Source organism: Portunus trituberculatus, chromosome 38 (assembly GCF_017591435.1).
Source record: "Portunus trituberculatus isolate SZX2019 chromosome 38, ASM1759143v1, whole genome shotgun sequence".
Lineage (NCBI taxonomy): Eukaryota > Metazoa > Arthropoda > Malacostraca > Decapoda > Portunidae > Portunus > Portunus trituberculatus.
In genome coordinates, this window is record NC_059292.1 from 1 (window position 1) to 23,622 (window position 23,622).

Here is a 23,622-nt window from a genome sequence, read left to right on the forward strand (position 1 = left end):
ATCCAGTGATGTTCTGATGGTACCACTTAATGTTTTATGGTTTTATCTGTTCTATGGCAAGTTTTGAATCCATAGTCACAGCAGATCTCTTTGTACTGTTAACTGGAAGTGTCTATCATCGCAGGCTTACCGGAGCTCAGGATTAGTGAGGATTGTTGCGACAATGCGTGAACCGTGAAGTGGGGGATTGGAGTACAAGGGTCTGATGAGAATCTTAACCTGAGACATGACACGTGCAGCCTCATCCTTGTCCTGGCATATGATTGAGAATGCCCCAGCTCTCTCACCTGTATTAAAAGTTAATTAAATAGTGCATAACCCTAATTATTCTTGCTTTGTAATTAAATTCTGTATGTTTCTTGCATTTATTTATTTTTTAAATGTCAAAAGGATTTACAGTTATTGTAAATGAACATTCTAAATAATGAACAGTACTTTATCTACTTACAATTCCAAAGTAAAGATAGCTTCTGAATATTACTGAGAGAATAACAAAGTGACATATTCAACCTCTGTTGATCCCTTCTGGTAATCACAACTCAAGTTAGTGTAGGAAGAGACCTAAATCAATTCAGACGTTAGAACTTATGAAGCAATAAGTCTTGGTCTTTTCTCTACATACACAATACAATGAATCTTAGTACATACTAAGTTTGCAGTTATTGGAGGTAACAGCAAAAGGAACCTATTATCAGTATTTCATCAAATTACTTACCATATAATCCCATGTTTTTGGAGAAAGACTGTGACAAGCAGATTCTGTGGCCATCTTCCAAGAACTTCCTAACAGCATAGGCATCTTTAGCAATATCTCCAGATGCAAAGCCCTGAAAATTAGTTTATTATATATATATATATATATATATATATATATATATATATATATATATATATATATATATATATATATATATATATATATATATATATATATATATATATATATATATATATATATATATATATATATATATAATACTGATAACCTCAACACAGTTGAACTGCATTGATTATATGATACTAACAAGACTGATAACCTCAACACAGTTGAACTGCATTGATTATATGATACTAACAAGACAAAGCCAAAGCCCAATTTTGGAGGATACTGTATGTGGATTTTATCACTTCACTGAATAATACATAACATGTCCTCTGTGATAAATTATTACAAATGAATGTAAACAGTTCAATCATCTCTTGGTTGTTAACTTACTAATTAAGTAATCAACAATATCAAATCTAATGTGTTATATACTAAAAAAGGTGTATCTAGGGGATATATATTGGCACCTGTTTTAATTTACTCATGGGCAGATGATGATGTGTTATATACTAATAATAATGTGTTATATACTAACAAAGATGTATCTAAGGGATACATACTGGCACCTGTTTTAATTTACTCTATACTAATATGTGCAGAGGCATATAGTATGATGTTTAAGCTTGAAATATGGGGATGACATGTAATGCAAAAAAAAATTGTTGTAGTAGAGATTGCTCTAGGCTCTTGTAATGTAGTAGACAAGTAATATTGATCATAAGGATACATATCTCTGTAAAGAACACAAAAGTAAAAGAAAGACTGATAGACTAATTGAAGGATGAAGGAGGACTGGGGTATACTAGTACATGAGGGCTGCAATCATGGGAAGAAATTACATAAATAGAAATTGAGAAACGAGTCTCACCTGATAAGCCATATCAAAGAAGGGTAGGAGTTTCTTATCTTTAATGACCTTGCTCATTTCATCCCACTGTTCAGGCTTGGGGTCCACACCAGTTGGGTTGTGGGCACAGGCATGAAGCATGATCAAGCTTCCCTCTGGTATTTTCTGTGGAAGTTATATCAATGTAACATAATATAATTACAAGATTTTACAATTGTGAGATTAATCGAGTACTTACCAGTGTTACGGCCCATCCGTAACATATTCCATTACCATCACCTCCTCCGCTCGCTACCTCATTCGCCACCTCTCCACCTCCCCTTCCACGTCACCGTCTCATGAAGCCCCGCTACTGTCCCGAAGTTGGATTCACGCGGCCCCATTCGACTCAAGCGAAGTGTTAAGCAAGCTCTGGCTTTCTGGAAGTCAGTCGAGGTCCAGGCCTCAACCAGTGAACACAACGCCTCTTGGGTCTACCGTGGGATCAACCATCACCCAGCACTTCACCACTGCGACACCGCATAAGTATCACTTCCCTCGTCCGTTTTTTCCACATTGCCTCCATATAGGATTAGGATTATTGTTAGGTATTAAGTTGGGTTCTTTATATTTATTTATGTGTTATATGTATATGTGTATGTCATTTTCCTGTGTTTCATGTTATATATCTGTGTTTCATGTCATGTTTCATGTGTTATTATGGGTTATTAAAATAGCTTTTAAAGTGCCCCTTTGCATTTCCTCACCAGTTGAACCTGCAGTGTTTTTTTTTTTTTGTTATTGTTCACCGGCTCCCCGATGCCAATCTTACCAGTTTAACCGGTGAACGTAACAATTGGCGACCGTGACAGGACCATTATAACCCATGTTCAGTGTTCCATTTTTCCAGTGACTTTTTTTTTACATTATTGTGTTTCTGTGGTGTTGTGACTTTGATGTGTTTTTTTTCTGTGACTTACTCTGCGTGTGGTTTAAATTTACCTTTGTGCGATCAAGTGGCTCCTTTTGGGTTAAACGTGCTTCGTGACTTTCATTGGTATCGCATAGCAGTGGTAGAGCAGGAAACCAGGTAGAAAGGCGTGTTCACCGATAGCACTTATCTCTATTTTTGCACATAGGCAGGTGTGTAATAAGTGTTATCCAAGTGTTGGGATCATCATATGTTCATGCGAACCCTCAATCCCTCACTTCGCGGATCATTTTTCTCGCTAGTTAGAATCGGCCATTTTAACTAGTCTCTCAGACTAATCCGCCTCCTTATCAATAACAAGTCTCAGTACAATTCGCTCCTCACTCTCAAGTCTCGTAACTAGAGTAATCCGGATCCTCTTAATGCCGTAATTCTCTAGTTTACCCCTCATTAGTGATTGTACTCATAAGTGTTTACTTAAGTATAATCTAGGTAATTTCCAAGGTTGCCTTTATTATCACTCTGCCAAGTTCCTCACTTAAGTAATTCGCTTATCATTTTTTTTGTTGTGGTTTAACATCTATTTAATATGGCTTCCGCTCAGTTTAACGTTGAAGATTTTTGTGCTGACCCTTCTCTGGAACAACTTAAAGATGCTAATATAAAGAAGGACCAATGGAAAGCCATCGCTAAACATTTTGATGTTCCCATCACGTCTCAGATGACTAAAGAGGTCATTAAGAATGTAGTTGTTGAACATCTAGTGCAAGAAGGTCAGTTGCTAGGAAATGCCATAGAAGAGTTAACTCCCATGTCAGCCTCTACGAGGACTATAATACACAGTCCCCAGGAAGAACAGGATAAGAGTAGGATAAGTCAGTGGGAAATTGAGAAGCTTAAACTAGAATACCGGATGCATGAAAACAAATGCAACTACAGGCAGAAAAGAAGCAAAGAAATGCAACTACAGGCAGAAAAAGAAGCAGAATGCAACTACAGGCAGAAAAAAAGAACTACAGGCAAAAAGAAGAGAGAGAATTTCAGTTACAACTTAAAAGGCAGGAGAAAGAGTTAGAAATTCAGGAGTTAGCCCTACGAAATGACGCTAAGTTTAGAGGGAAGAAATAGATATAAAGAAAAAGTTAGCAAGCTTTAATCCTGCTACAGCTGCTCCGCTAGTTCCCCCTTTTGATGAATCTGATGTTGACGGGTCATTTCGCGCTTTTGAGAGCATTGCTAATAGGAATAAATGGCCCAAGGATCAGTGGGTGTCTCTCCTTGTCCCTAAGCTAGTAGGAAAAGCTTATAGGGTATACAACGGCCTTAGTGATGAGGTAGAATATGAAGAGATCAAAGGTAACATTCTAGACGCCTACTCTATCACTTCTGATGGATACAGACAACAGTTCCGAAAGTATGTGAAACCAGACTCTCACACCTATGTTGAATTTGCTAGTGAGAAACTAAGACAATTTAAGAAATGGTTAGCCGCCCTTAACATTACCACCTTTTCGGAGTTGCTCAATCTAATGGTCCTGGAAGAATGGAAGAACAAGTTACCCTTTAATATTCTGAGGCATGTGGAAGAACGGGGAGAGTGATCTTATGTCTGCCGCTAAAGTGGCTGATGCCTTTGCTTTGTTGATGGGATCCCTAGGTAGTAGAGGTCGTGGTTCACCATCTAATGTTAGGTCCTCCTTTGGGGAACGTTTTGAGGGCGCGGGTGGTAAGCCGACCGGATTCTCGCCAAATGCATATAATTCCCCCTGGTGTACATAATGTAAGAAACCAGGTCACACGATCCAGAAATGTAGACACCTAAATTGCAAGGCCTCTCAACGTCAACCTTCTTTTGTGGCCCCTAAACCTAACACATTTGAGAACAAGAAACCAGTGGCCCTAGCTAACCGTGTCGACTCTCCTCTGGAACTTTATGACTCGTGCACGTATCAAGGTAAAGTGTCCCTGACTGATGGTAAAGACAAGGCAATAAATGTCAAGGTTCTGTGTGATACAGGTACTGCCCAATCCATCTTAACCTCTTCGCATCGGATGTTAAAAAAGCCCACCTGTATGATATATACTCGCCAAGCTGGAAACTCGTGCAAGCTTGTCATACTTGTCGTCTTTGTGTATTATTGCTAGGTATTAAGTTGGGTTCTTTATATTTATTTATGTGTTATATGTATATGTGTATGTCATTTTCTTGTGTTTCATGTTATATCTCTATGTGTATGTCAGTTTCATTGTTATTGGGTTATTAAATAGCTTCTTTTCTGCCCCCCTTTGCATTTCCTCACCAGTTGAACCTGCAGTGTTTTTTTTTTTTATTGTTATTGTTCACCGGCTCCCCGATGCCAATCTTACCCATTTAACCGGTGAACGTAACACCAGTACGAAGGTTGATTGTAATTTCATGAATGTTTAAATGTGTCACTGAGGTAGGAAATGAGATGCCTGCAGCTCACGGCTCATGTTGGTCCTTAAGAGAGGTTTGAGGGAGCAGATATCTACTGTATAGAAAACTATAGAACATAAAGGTCACTTGAAAAGAGAACAAGCAAAGGGTAGGGAAGGAAGGGTATTTACTACCTCAGTGACGGTTAAATGTTTGTGAAATTACGATCAACCTCGGTACTAGTAAGTATTCGATTGATCTTACAATTTCACTTCACGATAGTTTAACTGCATCCGAGGCAGCCAATGAAAACTTTAGAGTGATTCCTCAAACCTAACAAGTTCCTCCATAGGTCTGCAATAGTAGTGTGGCACGAAAATTCCAATTTCACAAATAACAAGAATGATTTATTTTTACATAAATGAAAAAGTCATGTAAAGTCAAAACAGTAACCATAATAATCCCATTGAACATCACTAAACCCAGAGGCCATGATCGTGATAACAGGAACAGCCAGGGAAGCCTTGCTGGATGATGCAGATTTGGTAGAAAGAGGTGAAAATTTTGAGAGCATCTCTCATAATATCCCTAGTCTAGCAATGCAATGTACCACATTAACTTAACAGGAATTTCAGTTGTTACAAAGAACCTGGTCGATGAAACCATATTATCTAGAATCCTGTCCAATTAACTGCATATTGTAGTACATGCACATAAAAACCTGTCTGTCAGTAACTTAAGGGCTTGTGGAAACCATGCCTGGGTTGGCCAGAGTGGGAGGATTGCCATAAGTGTTGCCCATCTGCTTTTTTTTTTAACACTGCCAATGACACAGAGTCAGGCATATATGTAAGTCACTGAGGGTTGGTTTCCAAGATGTGTAGGTAGCTACCTGATCATTAATGTGTGAGGCAAAGTGATCCACATCTAGTATATAAAAATTATGGCATAATACCAGGAAAACAAGAGGGGTAAGCACCAGAAATGGGCATGATTATAATTACTAATAAAAATTCATAATCTACAGCTGTGATTACAATCATAATGAAATCATAATCAAAATTTGTGTAATATTAAAAATTTACTTTGGTTATAATCATAATCAAATCATGATAAAATTTTACTTGATAATAATCATTGATTAAAATGTGATTATTGAGAGTTTCTAAAGCACCTTAAAGAAGTCTGTAATATCTTCTACTGTGTCCTCCTGATGGAAAGGAGGTGTAGTGCTATATGTTCCAAAAACATTCAAGGTGTCGGGCATACCAACAACTTCTCTTCTTCCTACGAAAAGGAAAGGTCCAGGGACAGCATTAAAACCGGAGAAGTTCCTCTGAGGGGTACTAGCCACAACAGTACTGTCCACCTTTTAATAATACCACTAAACAGGACAATGAAGTGGCTCAGCTGACCATTTGGTGTAGGAACAGCCGAGGTAATGTTTGCGTCAGTGCAGTACTGAAGACTCAGTCCAGCTAAAGGAATAGGTGACAAAACGTGTTGATTACTACCACTGTCCTTGTTACCCTTCCTTTTCTTGGACTCATCACTGTCATGCCTGGGTCTTTTCCTATCCAAAAATGAGGAAAAAAGTCAGTGTGGCAGATCAGCGGACTTGCAAGAATCAGCCATGGCCAAAACTGTGTAATCGTCATCAGGTCGTTCACATATATTTGACAAAACAAACTGAAAACTTATCAAGGCACTCCTTAGAGTAACTGTTAAACAAACTCAAATCTAATAATAACATGTACCAAGCTACTCCTTGGAGAAGCAATTAATTCAGAAAAGATAAACATGTACTGCTTGGAGGAAGTAAACTTAGTAGGCAACATGTATCGAGCTACTCATTGGAGAAGTAATTTATTCATAGTTGGTACCAGGAATCAAGCTACTCCTTGACAACAGGTACTGAACTACTTGTTGGAGATGCTATAGTTGATAACAGGTACTGTGTTATACTCTTTGGAGAAGTTACTGAAAGTTGATAACAGGTACCAAGCAAGCCCTTGGAGAAGCTATTTATACTTGATAACAGGTACCAAGCGACTCCTTGAGAGAAGCTATTTATAATTGATGAAAGGTACTATGCTACTCCTTGAAAAAGCTATTCATAGTTGATACCAGGTACCAAGCAACTCCTTGGAGAAGCCAGGAAGAAGACACCAGTCAATAAACAGCACCAGAGGACTCTGTGGAGAAGCCTGTGACCACTCAATGTCGACCGAGGTGAAATGGACTAGGTGACTGCTAACAGTGACAATCCGAAACAAACAGGCTACAGTCCTTGGACCATACTGTAATAAGCAGCAAACAACCATTACAGGCTTTGGCCATCAGTGTAAAAAATTAGACCAACAGCAGAAATTGTCCTTGGACCGAAGTTACAACTTATAAAGTCAAAGGTAATAAAAAGAGAACAACAGTGCTCATGAGGCAACAAGTAGTAAACAAAAGTTCTTCAGTCTGTTGAGAGCAAATTATAAAAAAACATACTGGAAAAAAAAAAAAAAAAAAAAAGGCCATCCCAGCAACAACATAAACACTCACAACATTGACAAGGAAAAAAAGGGAAAGAAAATTTTACTATGGCAGTAAACGGGATGGGAGTTGTGGACTGAGCGAGAAATGGCTGTAAACTGACGTGAGCCATGAGCTGCAGGTACCCCATTGGCTACCTCAAATGCATTAAAACTATCGTGAAGTGAAATTATCATTAACAAAGATCTAATCCAAAGGAGATGGTAATTATGGAAACCATAAAGGTACGGACTATAAGAAAAACGGCTATGAAAGCATATCATAACTATAGAGGCAACCCCCACTTTACGTTGCTAAAAAAACACTTCGTTAAGCGAACCAATTATAACAAGTTTAACCCCTGACTTGAACTTCCATTGAGAGTAAACAAAGCGAGAGTGTATCATAGTACAGTGAAAGGTTTAATGAAAGTAATAATTATGAAGTTAAACATTTAGGCAGTTTAATTTAAGTCATTATAATGTACATGTAATGTATGTATGTACGTAACTTTATAATGTTGATTATCTTAAATTTATGAAGGGAGGGAGAGTGAAAGAGGAAAGACACTAACCAGCAACCTGTGGAATGTAAACAAAGGGCGCATCATGGTACCACATACATAACTTATGTACCATATTTCCACAAGGCTTTTCATTTTATCCATTGTAGAGTCACGAGTTCAGGTGGTTCTTTTATCTTGCAAGGAAGATATAATCTCACCAGCCTTCTTAACATAGTTTGCTAACTTGAAAATAGTAGACAGTAAATGGAGTCAAGATGGTGGCGAGCAATGCTATAGTTTTCTCACCTCTCTCGTGTCTGTGAATAATATCCAGCTTCACTTCGAGAGTAAGAGACTTCCTGGTCTTCTTAGGAACGCTAGGCCACATTGCAGGGCGTTTTGGTGGTAAGTTGAGCGAGGGAAGATGACGCTGTTATGTTTTGAAAAGGGGAGCGAGTGGTGCGTGTGTTGTCCACAAGAGGCTTGATCTTGATCTTGATCTTGATTCTACAGGTGTCCCAGGATTTCTCCTGAGGCAGGCCTTATTAGTATCAGCAGCTCCTGGTGTATTCAAAAGCCTGTCAGCTTGCGTGTTACGGCGGGGCTTTCAAACTTGGAAAAAATTACCTGGATAAAACTCCATTAAAGCGAGTTTGGGATTCGTTAAATGAGCAGATGGTAGTAAAATGAAACCTTCGTTGTAGCGAAATTTCGTTGAGTGAACCTTCGTTAAACGGGGGTTGCCTGTACTTGCAAAAAGCTGATATCTAATGACTGTTTAAACTACAAAACATAACAAACCTTAACATTCACATATATAATGTGGAAACCTTGTTGAGGTTGTAAGAAGATAGTTTTGAAACACACCAAAGATCTATATCTAATATCTTCCCTACTATAACTCCAATGAACTCGTAGCAAAGCTACAACTCCAGTAACAGTGTCGGTACGAGTACAATAAGTCCTCATTATATGGTACATATGCTTTCTTGAAAACCTTACTGCAAATTGAAATTACCATATACTGAACCCATTATAACATGTAATAATAGGGGATGTGTTCCAGCACGTTGAAAGTCATCCACCCCTACAGACATGAAAATACATGAAAATAGTCATATGAAAAATGTAAAGTACTGCGCAAAAACAATAAATAAAATGTTTTTATTTACCTTCCACTTGCCATGTATTCTATTAGATGATGTCCCTCCTGAGGCTAAGGGACAGTAGGAATTTCAGCCCTTACTCATCTTTCGCTGAGTAGGCAGACAAGGATGAGGGTGAGGCGGGAGGCTCAAAACCCTCAAACATGTCGTCGTCTGCACTGTTGGCACGTTTAACTGGTTTGAAGAAAGAGGATATGGAGGAAGGGCCAGCTGTAGAACCATCGGTAACAGATGTGGAAGGGCCAGCTGTAGCAGGGTTGGCAGGTGTGACAGGGACAGCATGTCTCACTGGCTTTAAGAACGAGTAGATGGAGGACTGTTTGGCGTTTATTTTTTTTCGTCATAGATTTCTTGATAAATCTTTATACTTTTCTCTGTCATGAGCCACTTTGCTACTCCTGGCATGATTTGGGTCACGTTCCTTCAGGGTTTCCAGGGCTTTTTCGATACCCCCGAGACATTCTGTAAGTTTTGATGTCCAGGCCACGCAAAGGTTCTTCTTCCTCGTCTCCCTCTTTTTCTGCCTCCTGTAATGCCTTGTCTAGCTCTACAAGTTCATCGTTTGAGAGAGGTTCAGCATTGCTTTCCAAAAGATCTTGAACATTATTCATCGAAGCCAGCCCTATGGCACAGATTTACCATGTCATGAAGTCCTGTTTCATCATAATTTATAACTTGCTTCTTGCTGTACCCTTTCTCTTCAATGCACTTTTCTAATTCTGGCTTGAATTTGTCTGCAGCCTCTTTGTCAGAACTAGTATTATGGAGAGTTGAACGTCGCCTGAATTTATCAAACCACCCTCTGCTTGCTTTAAATTCAAAGTCTTCCACTCCCATTTCTACCTTCAGTCCTTCAATAATGGACAACACTTTCTGACAGGTTAAATTCAAAGACAGACCCATATTTTGACGATTCTGGTCATCAATCCAAATTTTGAGCAACCTTTCCATCTTATCCATTATTGGCTCACAGTGTTTTGTTAGCAATTTGCTCTGCAGATCCGTTGCATTCTCCCCAGCTTTTTTTATAGCCTCACGATTCTTTAACATGTCCAGACTGTCGACTAGGCTAGGCCCAAGTTTCAACTTATGGCAGACGTATCTTCTCCCTGCTCTTTCCTCTTCAAAATATATAACTTTACCTCCAATGTCAGACTACTCTTTTGCTTTGCCTTTTCAACTCCAGCAGTGTCTGCAGAATGTTTTGTGGCCATTATGGGTGTGTCACTGTGCGTCATGATAATAATATCCACAAAAAACACGTCATAAGGATTTCACGTGTGTTCAGTAGGAAACGTGGGAAGAAACTGATTGTTGTGGTGGCCATGCAGCGTGGTGGCACTACAGTATGGTATAAACAAAACAGGAGCGGATACCGTATCTGTGAATTTTTCTTACCGTAAATAGAATTGAGGGTAGTAATTAAGAAACACCGTAACTGTGAATTACCAGGTAACAAAGTATCGTATAAGGAGGACTTACTGTATATTGTCTTTGATAATCCTGCAATAGCTAATCCATTTCTTCCATCTTTAAAATTAAGAAACTTGACAGGTGACCAGTCTATGGAAGGGTTTTTCTTGCAGCAGAATTCCAGTCCATCAGACTAAAAAGGTAAATTCAATGCTCTAGATGGTGGGATGATGCCCTGGTAGGGCACCTGCATACTCTCTCTCTCTCTCTCTCTCTCTCTCTCTAAGTATCACATATTTGACATTTTCACATCTAGGATAAACTTCACATGTCATAACTGTCACTGTAAGGACTATTAAAAATAAAGATTTCAGTCATTGCTATCTACTTGATGGTCTAATTTTAAAGAGGTTCACAGACTTCAGTAGTTATTTAGGGAGATAACTTCATCTATAACTAGTTCTAATATTACCAACATAACCAGCAGTTCCTGTGGTGAAATGGTTAGTTATGTGTGCTATCTTAATACTTAAAATATCTTACAAAGTGTCACTAACCGATATATCTTCCAGTGCTCCTGCAAAATCAAAACCGTAGGTCTTGGGATCATAATATCTGTAATGCTGAACGTCCATGTTAACGTGCTTGAAGATGGGTACGTGGTTGCCCCATGTTGGGCTTGGTAACCACACATTCTGAAAGATATAGTAACTTTATAATTTAAACGTACAGAATCTTGTTAATTAACTTTCATAGGTTTTCCTTTACATCTTTTATTTGATGTATATTATATTAACTACAAATACCATATTTATGATGCAAGACACTGCATCTTGGAAGATGCACCCTAATATTTGAAAGAAATTTCTAAGAAAAAAAAAGTCATTCTCATACAAGAACACATTCACCATATACCCGACCACTGAACACAAAAACATAAGAAGCAAGGAGCCTGCAAGACACATTGTTTCACCACTCATTACAAATTTGCTGAAGCACTCATCAAAAATTTATAACAATGTAAATAAAAACACCATAGGTAAATACATATACACAGTGAAACAGTCCATCTCTTCTTGTTTTAGTGGCGGGCGACAGCACGTTTTGGATGTATTGTTTACATTACATAATCACTTGTCCTCTATTTTGGAGGTTTGTCATTTGGAAATTCCAGTTTCGGAAATTTGGGAGGTTGAATAACTTTGGCAAGGTTATCAAAATAGCTGAATCTGCCAATCACCGAAATTGAACGCATCAGTGCTTCAGTTCGTATTTATTTTATTTTGCAATTGTGCTTCACAGGCTTTATCAATGTGAATATAATTCACAAGTAAAGTTTTGATTCTTGCTTGAATGAGTAAGCCATTTGGATGTTCTATCAATAAAGGTATAAAGGCACCTGGCATATGTGTGAGTTGGTGTGTATGTATGTTTATGTTGCTATGAGATGAGGGAGCAGCCCGTTTTCTCCACATGCCGAGTAGGCTCCAAGAAAGATTACGGTATTGGAAATACTTGTAACAGCTAAGTACTGAGTTTACATCATATAAAAGGCTGAATTAAATAGTACTTAAGCCAACATCATAATGTAATGACTCAACATACAAATCCAGGTCGTTATCAATCAAGTGTCCAAGCTCACTTGAGGCTGGGTGTTGCCTTACAATACAACATTTGTCTTGGAAGACACACTAGTATTTTTCAGGGTACTTTTTAGGGAAAAAAAGTGCGTCTTGTAAGCCATAAAATACGGTACATTATAAAAATATTTTTTAGTAATTTGGAGAAGAAACACTGGTGATGAAAAGCAATGAAACTCTTGTTTGCATGTGTGCCTTGGCCAACCTCCTTCCCAGTAAATATGATATATGTATAAAAATCAAATATTAAAGAAATTTCAAGACTAGAAAGCTGAGGAAATTAGGGTGATGATTTTGTTTTAATGGTATCTTGGAAAAAGCAAAGTATTTATGAAATTAAGAGCAGGCTTTCAAATTCAGGATATGATACTCGTAATCAGTATTGACAACTCACTTATGTAATGAATTGATATTTGACATAGATCACGCATGGCCAATAATTTCTTATTTAAACTATTCATATTAATGAATGACATTCATATAAAAAGGAAACTCTTCAATGAATGACAGATTCATATAAAAAAGAAACTTCTATCTCCTACATATAACATCTACATTTACCTTTGGACCTGGGAAGAACTTTGACAGAAAGGCAGACCCAATCCTGAGGGCACCAGTTCCAGAAATTCCCTGAACTGTCACATTCTGAAAAGTAATCATATTAATGTATTATATATACAGTATATATAATTACATCTCATTGTAGGTCAGACACCTAGTATATGATACAGCACTGGAAATCTCTATTAGAAATATACAAGATTCCTTGTAATATGGTGAACAATTAACAGCTACTCAGACAGAGCAGTATGATGTGTATATGATTCACAAGTAGGGTGAGTTGGGGACGGATCGTACAATTTTTTTTTAAATAATCATAAAAAAAAAAAATACTTCAGTGAATTACGTAAGGTTGAAGTTATTAATATAAAATATAGTCATTTGGCTATGTTGTGTGTATGGCACAGTTTTGGCATCACAACATTAATGGGTGAAAATAAAGCAAGAAAAAAAAAAAAAAAAAAAAAAAAAAAAGTGTACAGATCGTCCACACCTGTACAGGCATGTAGGTCCCTCAGAATTTTTTTTTATATATATAAACAATTAAATATATTACCAGTTTGCCCTCCCATTCCCATGCATGGGCTCTAATGATGATTTCAAAGTGATTGGCAACATCGATATGTACCTACAAAACACTGCATGTTGAAACACAAAGTGAAAGGTTATTCATCAAACTATATTGTACAAAAAAAGTACAAAAATATCCAGTATCAAATTGTTTGAATCACATCACACTGCTTAAACATAATAAAAGAAATCATTCTAATCCTTATAGGATGACAAAGTAATAAATGTTGATATTCAGTAAATTGAAGATTTTTTTCAATCACTGAGGATCATCAAAATAAAATTAAACAATCTTTCATTCCACTGACATGTTTTTCTGCAGTACAAAAGTACCATATAGGGCTGGTCTACCCTACAAAGCCATGAAGGCAGGCCTCCTTAACATTGTAGGATGCCAGAGTGCTGGAATCTGATGAATCGCTTCAATCTAGGGGTAGGTGCTGGCAATGGAGCAAACAAAATCCCCTTCACCTGTTTAAGCTCAATATCTCCTTCATCTTCAATGTTAGGGAAGATGAAAGAGTCACTCAGTTTACGTGAGGATGTTCCGTACATTTAAAATCCAAGCTGTACGATAAGTCCACAACATGCCATTAAAATGTAAATGAACACCACGCTATTCCTTACGGGAGCACTTCCATTTAATCTTTGTCATATCATCACATACAGGCATATCTTGGTATCGAATACCTTACCATCTCACTCCTGGGATATTCATGAGCACTATAAGCCATAAATTAGTGGCAAAATATTACATCAGACATGCACAAAACAAGAAAACGACCTGGTCATGACAGCGCGCGGCGTGGAGCATCAATGGCGGGTGTCAGCTGTGTGCCTCCGTTTTCTTTCTCGGCTGATTAGTCACTAACTTCGCTATTTTCATAAGTAAGCTCACGGGAGCGTTTTTACATTACGTCCTCATGTATGATCTCTCCCTAACTCACCCTACACCACAAGACAACATTTACAAAATAATACTGCTATGTGATCCTGATAGTTATGAGAAATCCTGCATATATAAAATCAGCCAGCCTTCACTCAGAATGAACAAGATACACACAGCAACTCTCAGATTATAATTGGGGGGAAGGAAATAGAGGAAAAGACTAACATGGTTTAAGAGAAATATATCTCAACTGAAACCAACATCCTACAATGTGACTAATTAATAATTAACTTCAAATAAAAGTATGCAAAACAATTATACATACCAGTCCATCAGCAAGTACTGGATTGTTGTCACCAAGTGCCAACTTGATTGCTTCGTTGCAAAATTCAGCATTGCCTGATATGGGCAAGTATTCTTTGTCCAACTTTTGACTCACAATAAGTTCTTCAGCCTGAAATATATAAGAAAAATTCATTAATAGCTAAATTTTTCGAGTATAAGAAAGCTATACTACACAAAGCACTACACTCCTTTACAAATCAAATGTGTGGAAGTGGGAAAACAATGAATTATTATCCATTAAGCTTGGAACAATACTTGCTCCATCTCCATGACAATGCATGTCATTCCTCTCAAGAGTTTTGGAAGACTTCACCTGAACACTTTCATTTGTCAGAATTATTATATTCAAGTTAGGGTGTCTTTAAAGAATGCTTTATCTTGCTTAATTACAACTGACTGTTGGGTAAAAACATCACCTTCACAACTAATGATCTCATGAAAGTCTGACTGTCTTATTACAACAAAAAGAATGGAATAAGGTTGCAATCTTTTCTAATCGGAAAACAATTCTATATGCATTAGAAATTCTTCTGTTGTACTACTATATTAACTACCTCATGGACTTGTCAGATTTCCAAGAATTCTTAAATAAAAAATCAATAAAATTCAGCAGACCTATGTTAGTTACATAAACCAGCATCAATGACTGAAATCTCTTACATAAATAAACTGACCTTCCTGACCGAAGGCAAAACAAATGGCTTGCCATTATCATCTCGATAGGCACCCACTCCAAGATTTATCTTTTTTGGGTTAGTGTCCCGCTTGAAGGCCTCAGTCACACCCAGGATGGCGTCCGGGGGCCCCATCTCCACCCCAGACCACCATGAGCTGCATGCAATTACCATTATTAATGTCATGTAATAACCATAAAGAGATCTTGCAAGTAGAGTTAATCCTCCTGAAGTCATTGTTACAGTACTTTCAAGTAAGAGGTTGAATCCTAAAGTCATTGCAACAACACTGATACTGAAGCTTGTAACCTAAATCAAGATCTGCAATTACATACATAAATCATAGATCTTGATTATATTCATATAAAAAACAATAATAATAAAAATAATAATAACAACAATAATAATAATTAAATAGGTTTTGAAGGAATTTAAACCTATGTGTTACCATGATAATTTCTTTTATGAAATAAAGGCTGGTGGCAGCACCACCACATAAATGCACAAGGACAATGTACTGATTTTTTTTTTTTTTTTTTTTTTAAAGCTTCTGGAGGATTATCTTACAATTCTGTGGATTAGTATTTTAACAGTGGCAATGTCACAGTCAAAACACACCAATCCATATGCATTTTGAAAGCTTATCTATTAGTTCTTAAACAAATTAATCTTTAGTAATCTTATCTTACCAAAGCCAGTTTATACCTCATTAGCTTCTCAATTGTGTCTGTCCATGCATAAGTGTAACCCCATGAAATTATTATATATATATATATATATATATATATATATATATATATATATATATATATATATATATATATAGTATATATAATTTTTTTCTTTTTATACACACATACACACTATTAAAACCTTCATTTAAGCCTAGCCAACTACACCAGCCAATAGCTATTTATAATGAGAGATTAGTATAAACGAACCAGTCAAGTCCAGTCTGACAGTACGGGACAATTCACCCACTTGCAACCTTAATAATACAACTTTGAAATTAAAGACCAATAACATTTATTATTGTATACCTTCAATGTACATATTTTCATGAGTTCTTTATTCATTTTTCTATTTATTTTCTTGACCAAAGTTAAAAGGGATATAACTAAAATAGTGAATGTAAGTATAAATAGGCCCAGTGAGTGCAAATGGGAGATCTTAATGAATTGAGGACAATGTATGTATGAGGAATGGGAGAAGAATAAACTGAGGATTAGAGCATATAAGGTAAAGGTCATGATCATTCTTTGAGAGTGAGTTCATATCAATAAGCATCAGATTAATAGACACATTAGTAATAATATGTATAAACAATATAGTATTTACATACAATATGGAAGACAGGTGGCACATACTGGAATCAGCTATTGACAAAATGAACTCAAAGTTTCACTTCACAGTCTCCTGCATTACAATCCTTCTTTTCTAATAAAATATGACATGAGAGATTTGGAAGTTTCTCCACAAGAGGTAGAATACGATGAGGCTCAAGTATGAAATATACATGGGTTGCTATGGTCCATGCATTCCTGACTTGAACTTGAAGCCTAAGCCACTTTGTAACCTCATCACTAATTGGACAGTGATTCAATGACAAGATTGGTTGCAAGACCCACTCTTCAATAGTGACCAGGTTACAAAAGTGGCTCAGGCTCCAGTTGTATGCAACGAATGAATGGGCTGTATTTATGCATACAAATGGTATTCATGTCTCCAGGTAATTCATGAGAGAGGAGCAGGTCTCAGCTTTATCAATGTCCTCATAGCTATTCTTCCTTCATCCTCAGATCCACTTCACTCCGTTACAACATGGGTACATGGGTAATAAACATGAGGCACTTAATCTGAGTCGAGTTAAGAATGGCACGCTACATCTGGGGAATACATGATGTTTATCAATAAACAAAAAATATTAGAACTTGATCCTCATTGTTTTACTCCCTCTTCTCAGAAATTATACCAACTAATCTTTAAAATTAGTGAAATAAACAAAAAAATGCAAGGGACTGTGCATAGCACAAAATATTAGTCTTTGAAATTTAGAAAATTCTAAGAATCCTCTCCATTATTCTTATCAATTTACTCATTTTCAAACTACTCCCCTTCCTTAGGTAATGCAAGGTTAGCACAGAACTCATATTTCTAGGTGCATTTCATAGACATACAAAACATTTTGTCAATATTGTCTATTCTTTCAATATTCTACATGAATAAAAATGGTGTAGCTTTTTCATCTACTGTTGAGGTACATTTTTCCTTTAGCCAGCTGGTGCCAAGATGAAGCACAGCACATCAGAATGCATAACATACAGATATGAACTGCTAACTCTGATAAGTACACCTAACCCTCCGTTATCGCGTTTAGGTGTTATCGCACACTTATGAAAATCTGCAAAATTCAGTTTTAGCACGTCTGGAAAGTCGTTATCGCGCACCCGTAATAGTAGTAGTAGTAGTAGTAGTAAAAGTAGAAGTAGAAGCAGAAGTAGAAGTAGAAGTAGAAGTAGTAGTAGTACTACCCACATCCCAACCACACACCGACGAATGTTACGATGGGGGAGGAGGCTTCAAAGGGATGGTTTGAGCGTTTTACCTAAGGACATAAGATGAAAAGTCAATTGATTTCTGGTGAAGCAGCTAGTGGTGATTATAAAATGGCTCATAAATATCCAGTAAAATTTAAAAAATGATCCATGAGGGGAATTACACACCTGATCAGATCTTTAACATAGACGAAACAAATTTTTTCTGGAAGACAATGCCCCGACGTTCACTCATAACAACTAAGTCAGCAAAGTTGCGAGGCAGGAAGGCAATCAAGGAATGTTTCACACTTCTCTTAGCCACTAATGCATCTGGTTCCTGTTGAATGAAGCCAACCATTGTTCATCGTGCCAAGCGGCCACGAACATACAGTACCCTCCCGAGTTTACCGCTATCCGAGTCTCGCGATCCTCGAGTTTGGCGCTTAGTCCTAAATTCTTACCATCCCGAGTTTGGCACTGTATCGCCCCGAGTTTCGCGCTGCTTTGACAAGTATCGGTCGCGTTTATTTCCGGGCGGCATCACGTATGCTGCCCCAAGACTCCTGCAGTTGGCTGACTGAGCTGACCACGTGTGCACGCGTCCTTAGCCCCCTCTTCCACCAGCATCTTGATAGTTCTTATATGCAAGCTAATTAATTGTGATGTCAGGAAATAAAGGAGGCACTGCAGCATGTGGCTCGAAGAAACCTACTTCAGCAAAAGGAAGCAGGCCAGAGAGGCAGGGTAAGAAGAAAAGACTGTTAAACATGAAGGAAAAAGACGAAGTGTTGGATAAGCTTGATGCTGGAATGGGACCTGTTGCCGTTGGAAACTTGTTCAACATTAGTGAGTCTACTGTTAGAGGAATAAGAGCGAAACGTGAGGAAATAAAACGTTTCCTGAAAGACGCCGAGGGAGCTCTGTGATTCAAGTTGCTCACATCACGCATCCTACAAGCAAGTTGATGGTAACAACAGAACACTATTTGAAGAAATATATTGTTGACAAAAATGACCGAAATGTGTGCATATCTTCTGGTAAGGTAAGACAGAAGGCAAGAGAAATATATGCTGCAGTGGCACGTAAGTTAAACATTGACAATCCTCCACCTTTCTCTGCTAGTAATGGCTGGTTCTCAAGGTTAAAAAAAAGACACTCGTTCAAGAGGGCACGATGTCTGGGTGAAGCAGCAGACGCATCTACAGAAGAGGTGGAAAGTTTCATTGGTGTCTTGAAACAGATGACTGAGGACGGCGGTTACGATCTCCGTCAAATATTCAACGCCGATGAAACAAATTTGAAGGCTTTGCGCTAGCGGACCATGCCCCAGAGTGAGATTATGTGCTGTTAGAGTTCTTATTATTTCTTTTCTCTTTTTGTTCTTTTCAATAAAGTGTGTATCCCGGTTTTTTTCGTCTTAACAAAAGCATTCTTCACTGAAACTGAATACACCCACCAATTTATCGGTATTTTGAAATAAGGGAGTAAAGTGGGGAGGAAAAAAAATCAGCTTCGTCCCGGGCCAGAATGAATAAGCGTTTTTACATTGTTTTCAATACCCCGAGTTTAGCGATCCTCGAGTTTGGCGCTATATCTTAAGAAGAAAGCAAGCGCTAAACTCGGGAGGGTACTGTACAAGGATAAAGACATGAGAAATTTAAATGTACACTGGCTTAGCTCCAAAAAAGGGTATGTTTCAGCCCAACTTTCCCTGGACTGGCTCAAAGAATGTTTCATTCCTGAGGTCAAGAAATTCTATGAAAGGAATAATATCAGGTTTAATATTCTCTTAATATTAGACAATGCACCAGGCCATTCTCCAGTAATGAGTGACCTTGATCCTAATGTAAGGGTAGAATTCTTGCCGCCTAACACCACGTCCCTCATTCAACCTCTAGATCAGGAAATAATTCCTGTTGTGAAGGCTGCTTACTCAAGATGTCAATTTCGGCTCATGTGTCAGGCAAAACATGACGCTCACCTAATAGACTGCATTATCAACGATGAGGAAGAGGATGAGGGGGAGGAGATCGTTGGTGATAATGAAGCAGAGACAAAAGTTTTACACTATTGGAAGTCCTACAATATCAAACAAGCTGTGGACCTGGCACTGGAATGCTGGAATGATGTCACCCCAGCTACCATCCACCATACAGGGTCTACCAGACTGTAGGCAGGTACAAGTGCCAGGTGTTCCCCAGATGGTAGAGGCAGAGCTGGAGGGAGCTGTGGACAAGGCTCGTCACATCCCCGAGGTTGGTTTCGCTGATATTACTAGTGGTGATATTCAAGAAATGCTGCACCCACCAGAAATAACTGCCCAGGAAATATTAAAAGAGGACATTATGAATGATGGTGAAATTGACGAGAACCAGCAGGAAACGACACCAGAAGAGGTAGGGCTGAGCATGGGTGACACAAAGAAATTAATACAGACAGGGATACTTCTTCGTCACCTACTCGAGCAGGACTCATCAGTAAATAATTATGTGCATTGTATTAACATCAGTCAAGCAATTGCCAGCTATGAGGAAAAGTACCGGATCTATATGAACAACAAACGCCAATGCAAAATTACAAATTTCCTCACCAGTCACCCATAGCCTGCCACACAGCCCGCCTCGCAGATAAACCTACAGCCTGGTCTATCGGTGATTAAAATACTAACCCTTGTCCTTGTGATGATGATAATGATGACGATGATGATCTGGAATTCAAGGAGTTCTTGTCTGACATCATTGATCGTCATGGCTGTCCACAAGCCTCGAAACTCTGCCCTCCCCCCCCATCGACCTGTGCACCTTACTCATCAATATAAAGGTAAATTAAAATCTATATTACCATATATTATTAACCATGCCATTAATTTCAGATTGTCAAATGTTAATAGGCTACACCAGAATTAATCATAGTAAATTTTGGGTAACAAGAAAATTCTTTAGGAAAATTTCTGGGTTGAGGCACCAATTTATTTATTTCCTATTTATTCTTCACTTCCGTTATCGCGTTTTCGCCATCGCGCTGATTTTTCACTTCCGTTATCGCGTTTTCGCCATCGCGCTGATTTTTAGGCACCAATTTCATGCGATAACGGAAGGTTAGGTGTATTGCAAATTATCATTAAGGACTGAATAAGATGTTTTACAGCAGTCAACCCTATATCAATGTCTATAGGCACAAATCAACGCATGGATGAAATGTTTTTAAACTTCAGGAATATGTTAAGATTGAAACTGTATTTCATTAGTCATCATGTGAAAAACATACCAGGCCTAATATCCTGACTTGATCAGAACTTAATTTCTGGTATTCTAAGCTGAACATATTACAGATGCATTGTGCAACACTATATTCTGCCTTCATATGCACCATCTGTGCTCTATTAACTGCCTGAAAGCTATGTATGTGAAACAACTCAGTACTAGTGGAGCAATTAAGGATTGGAAGCACTGCTGTCAGCACAAGTCATTAAGGTACAGAATACCAATTTAGTTTTGTCAGATTTCACAGGAGTGTTTCCTTCCATGGCACCAGTAGATGGAATTAAAAATTAAAGAAAAGTATATTTAAAAAAAAAAAATAATAAAAAATAAATAAAATAAATAAGGCTAACATGCACTAGCTGCAGTGCTGTTGGTCTATCAATATCTGATTCTACAGAAATTCTACAAAACCACATGTTTATTTAGGAAACTTTTGTTTTTCAGAAAAAGTAGGTTTCTGTTAGAACACTTGATTCAGTACAATGCTGACACAAGGGGAGCTTCCTTGTTATGACCTTTAGATTTGTTGTTCCAATACAGTCTTTGAGGCATTATGATTAAGAACTTGTGTATACATCCTCTACATGCCATAAAAGGCACCTAAAAGGAGATAAAGAAAAAAATAGTATTAAATAGTAAATAAATAAAAATGAAGAGTTGGGAACAGGGCCCTAAAATATTTTCTATCAAGTAAATGATTTTTTTTTTTTTTTTTTTTTTTACGTAGGGAAGAGGGCCAGCCAAGGGCAAAAAAAAAGAAAGTTGGAAAAAAGCCCACTTGAGCGCTGGCTCTCCAAAGAGTACAAAAAGTGCCAAAACCGTCAGCCAGAATTAGGGGAGCAAATGCCTCGATACCTCCCTCTTAAAAGAAGACAAGTTGTAGGAATTTGGAAATACAGATGCAAGGAGGGAGTTCCAGAGTTTACCAGTGAAAGGGATGAATGATTGAGCGTACTGGTTAACTCTTGCATTACAGAGTTGGACAGAATAGGGATGAGAGGAAGAAGAAAGCCTTGTGCAGCGTGGCCGCAGGAGGAGGAGAGGCATGCAGTTAGCAAGATCAGTAGAACAGTTACCATGAAAATAGCGATAAAATATAGAAAGGGATGCAACATTTCGGCGGTGAGAAAGAGACTGAAGACAGTTAGTCAGAGGAGGGGAGTTGATGAGACGAAGAGCTTTCGATTCCACCCTATCAAGCAAAGCTGTGTGACTGGAACCCCCAAACATGCGAAGAGTACTCCATACAGGGACGGATAAGGCCCTTATACAGAGTAAGCAGTTGGAGGGGCGAGAAAAACTGTTGGAGACGCCTCAGAACACCTAATTTCATAGAAGCTGTTTTAGCAAGAGATGAGATGTGAAGTTTCCAGTTAAGATTATGAGCAAAGGACAGACCGAGGATATTCATTGTGGAAGAGGAGACAGTTGAGTGTCATTGAAGAAGAGGGGATAGTTGTCTGGAAGGTTGTGTCGAGTTGATAGATGGAGGAATTGAGTTTTTGAGGCATTGAAAACTACTAGATTTTCTCTGCCCCAATCGGAAATCTTAGAAAGATCGGAAGTCAGGCGTTCCGTGGCGTCCCGCGTGATCTGTTAATTTCCTGAAGGGTTGGACGTCTCTGAAAGAACGTGGAAAGATGTAGGGTGGTATCATCAGCGTAGGAGTGGATAGGGCAAGAAGTTTGGTTAAGAAGGTCATTAATGAATAATAGAAAGAGAGTGGGTGACAGGACAGAACCCTGAGGAACACCACTATTAATAGGTTTAGGAGAAGAACAGTAGCCGTCTACCACAGCAGCAATAGAGCGGTCGGAAAGGAAACATGAGATAAAGTTGCAGAGAGAAGGATAGAAGCCGTAAGAGGGCAGTTTTGAAATCAAAGCTTTATGCCAGACTCTATCAAAAGCTTTTGATATGTCTAACACAACAGCAAAAGTTTCACCGAAATCTCTAAAAGAGGATGACCAAGACTCAGTAAGGAAAGCCAGATCACCAGTAGAGCGACCTTGACGGAAGCCATACTGGCGATCAGACAGAAGATTGTGAAGTGACAGATGTTTGAGAATCTTCCTATTCAGGATAGATTCAAAAACTTTAGACAAGCAAGAGATTAAAGCTATAGGACGGTAGTTTGAGGGGTTAGAACGGTCACCCTTTTTAGGAACAGGCTGAATGTAGAAGTCGATAGACAAAGTTGGAAGAGTTTGGCCAGGCAAGGTGCAAGCACAGAAGCACAGTTTTTGAGAACAATAGGAGGGATCCCATCAGGTCCATAAGCCTTCCGAGGGTTTAGGCCAACAATGGCATGGAAAACATCATTACGAAGAATTTTGATTGTAGACATGAAATAGTCAAAGGGAGGAGGAGAGGGAGGGACAAGCCCAGAATCGTCCAAGGTGGAGTTGTGAGCAAAGGTTTGAGAAAAGAGTTCAGCTTTAGAGACAGAAGAGATGGCAGTGGTGCCATCAGGATGAAATAAAGGAGGGAAAGATGAAGAAGGAAGTTATTTGAGATGTTTTTGGCTAGATGCCAGAAGTCACGAGGAGAGTTTG

General features: G+C 38.2%; 1 protein-coding gene across 3 annotated transcripts in view; it reads right to left on the reverse strand.

The window, feature by feature from the left end:
* Positions 1–108: 108 nt before the first annotated feature.
* Positions 109–23,622, reverse strand: part of LOC123514841 (aspartate aminotransferase, mitochondrial-like) — a 27,997-nt gene continuing 4,483 nt past the window's right edge. The window contains exons 2-8 of one of the 3 annotated variants that reach the window (XM_045273077.1): positions 15,268–15,424; positions 14,574–14,702; positions 12,790–12,873; positions 11,146–11,283; positions 1,695–1,838; positions 716–827; positions 109–287 (exon numbers count right to left, since the gene is read on the reverse strand). In XM_045273077.1, coding sequence (XP_045129012.1) covers positions 127–287; positions 716–827; positions 1,695–1,838; positions 11,146–11,283; positions 12,790–12,873; positions 14,574–14,702; positions 15,268–15,424 — 925 coding nt within the window. In that variant the 3' untranslated portion in view covers positions 109–126. Of the gene's footprint in view, positions 288–715; positions 828–1,694; positions 1,839–6,131; positions 6,269–10,657; positions 10,782–11,145; positions 11,284–12,789; positions 12,874–14,573; positions 14,703–15,267; positions 15,425–23,622 lie in introns of those variants that run through there. The other 2 variants (XM_045273078.1, XM_045273079.1) reach the window with 2 other exon arrangements.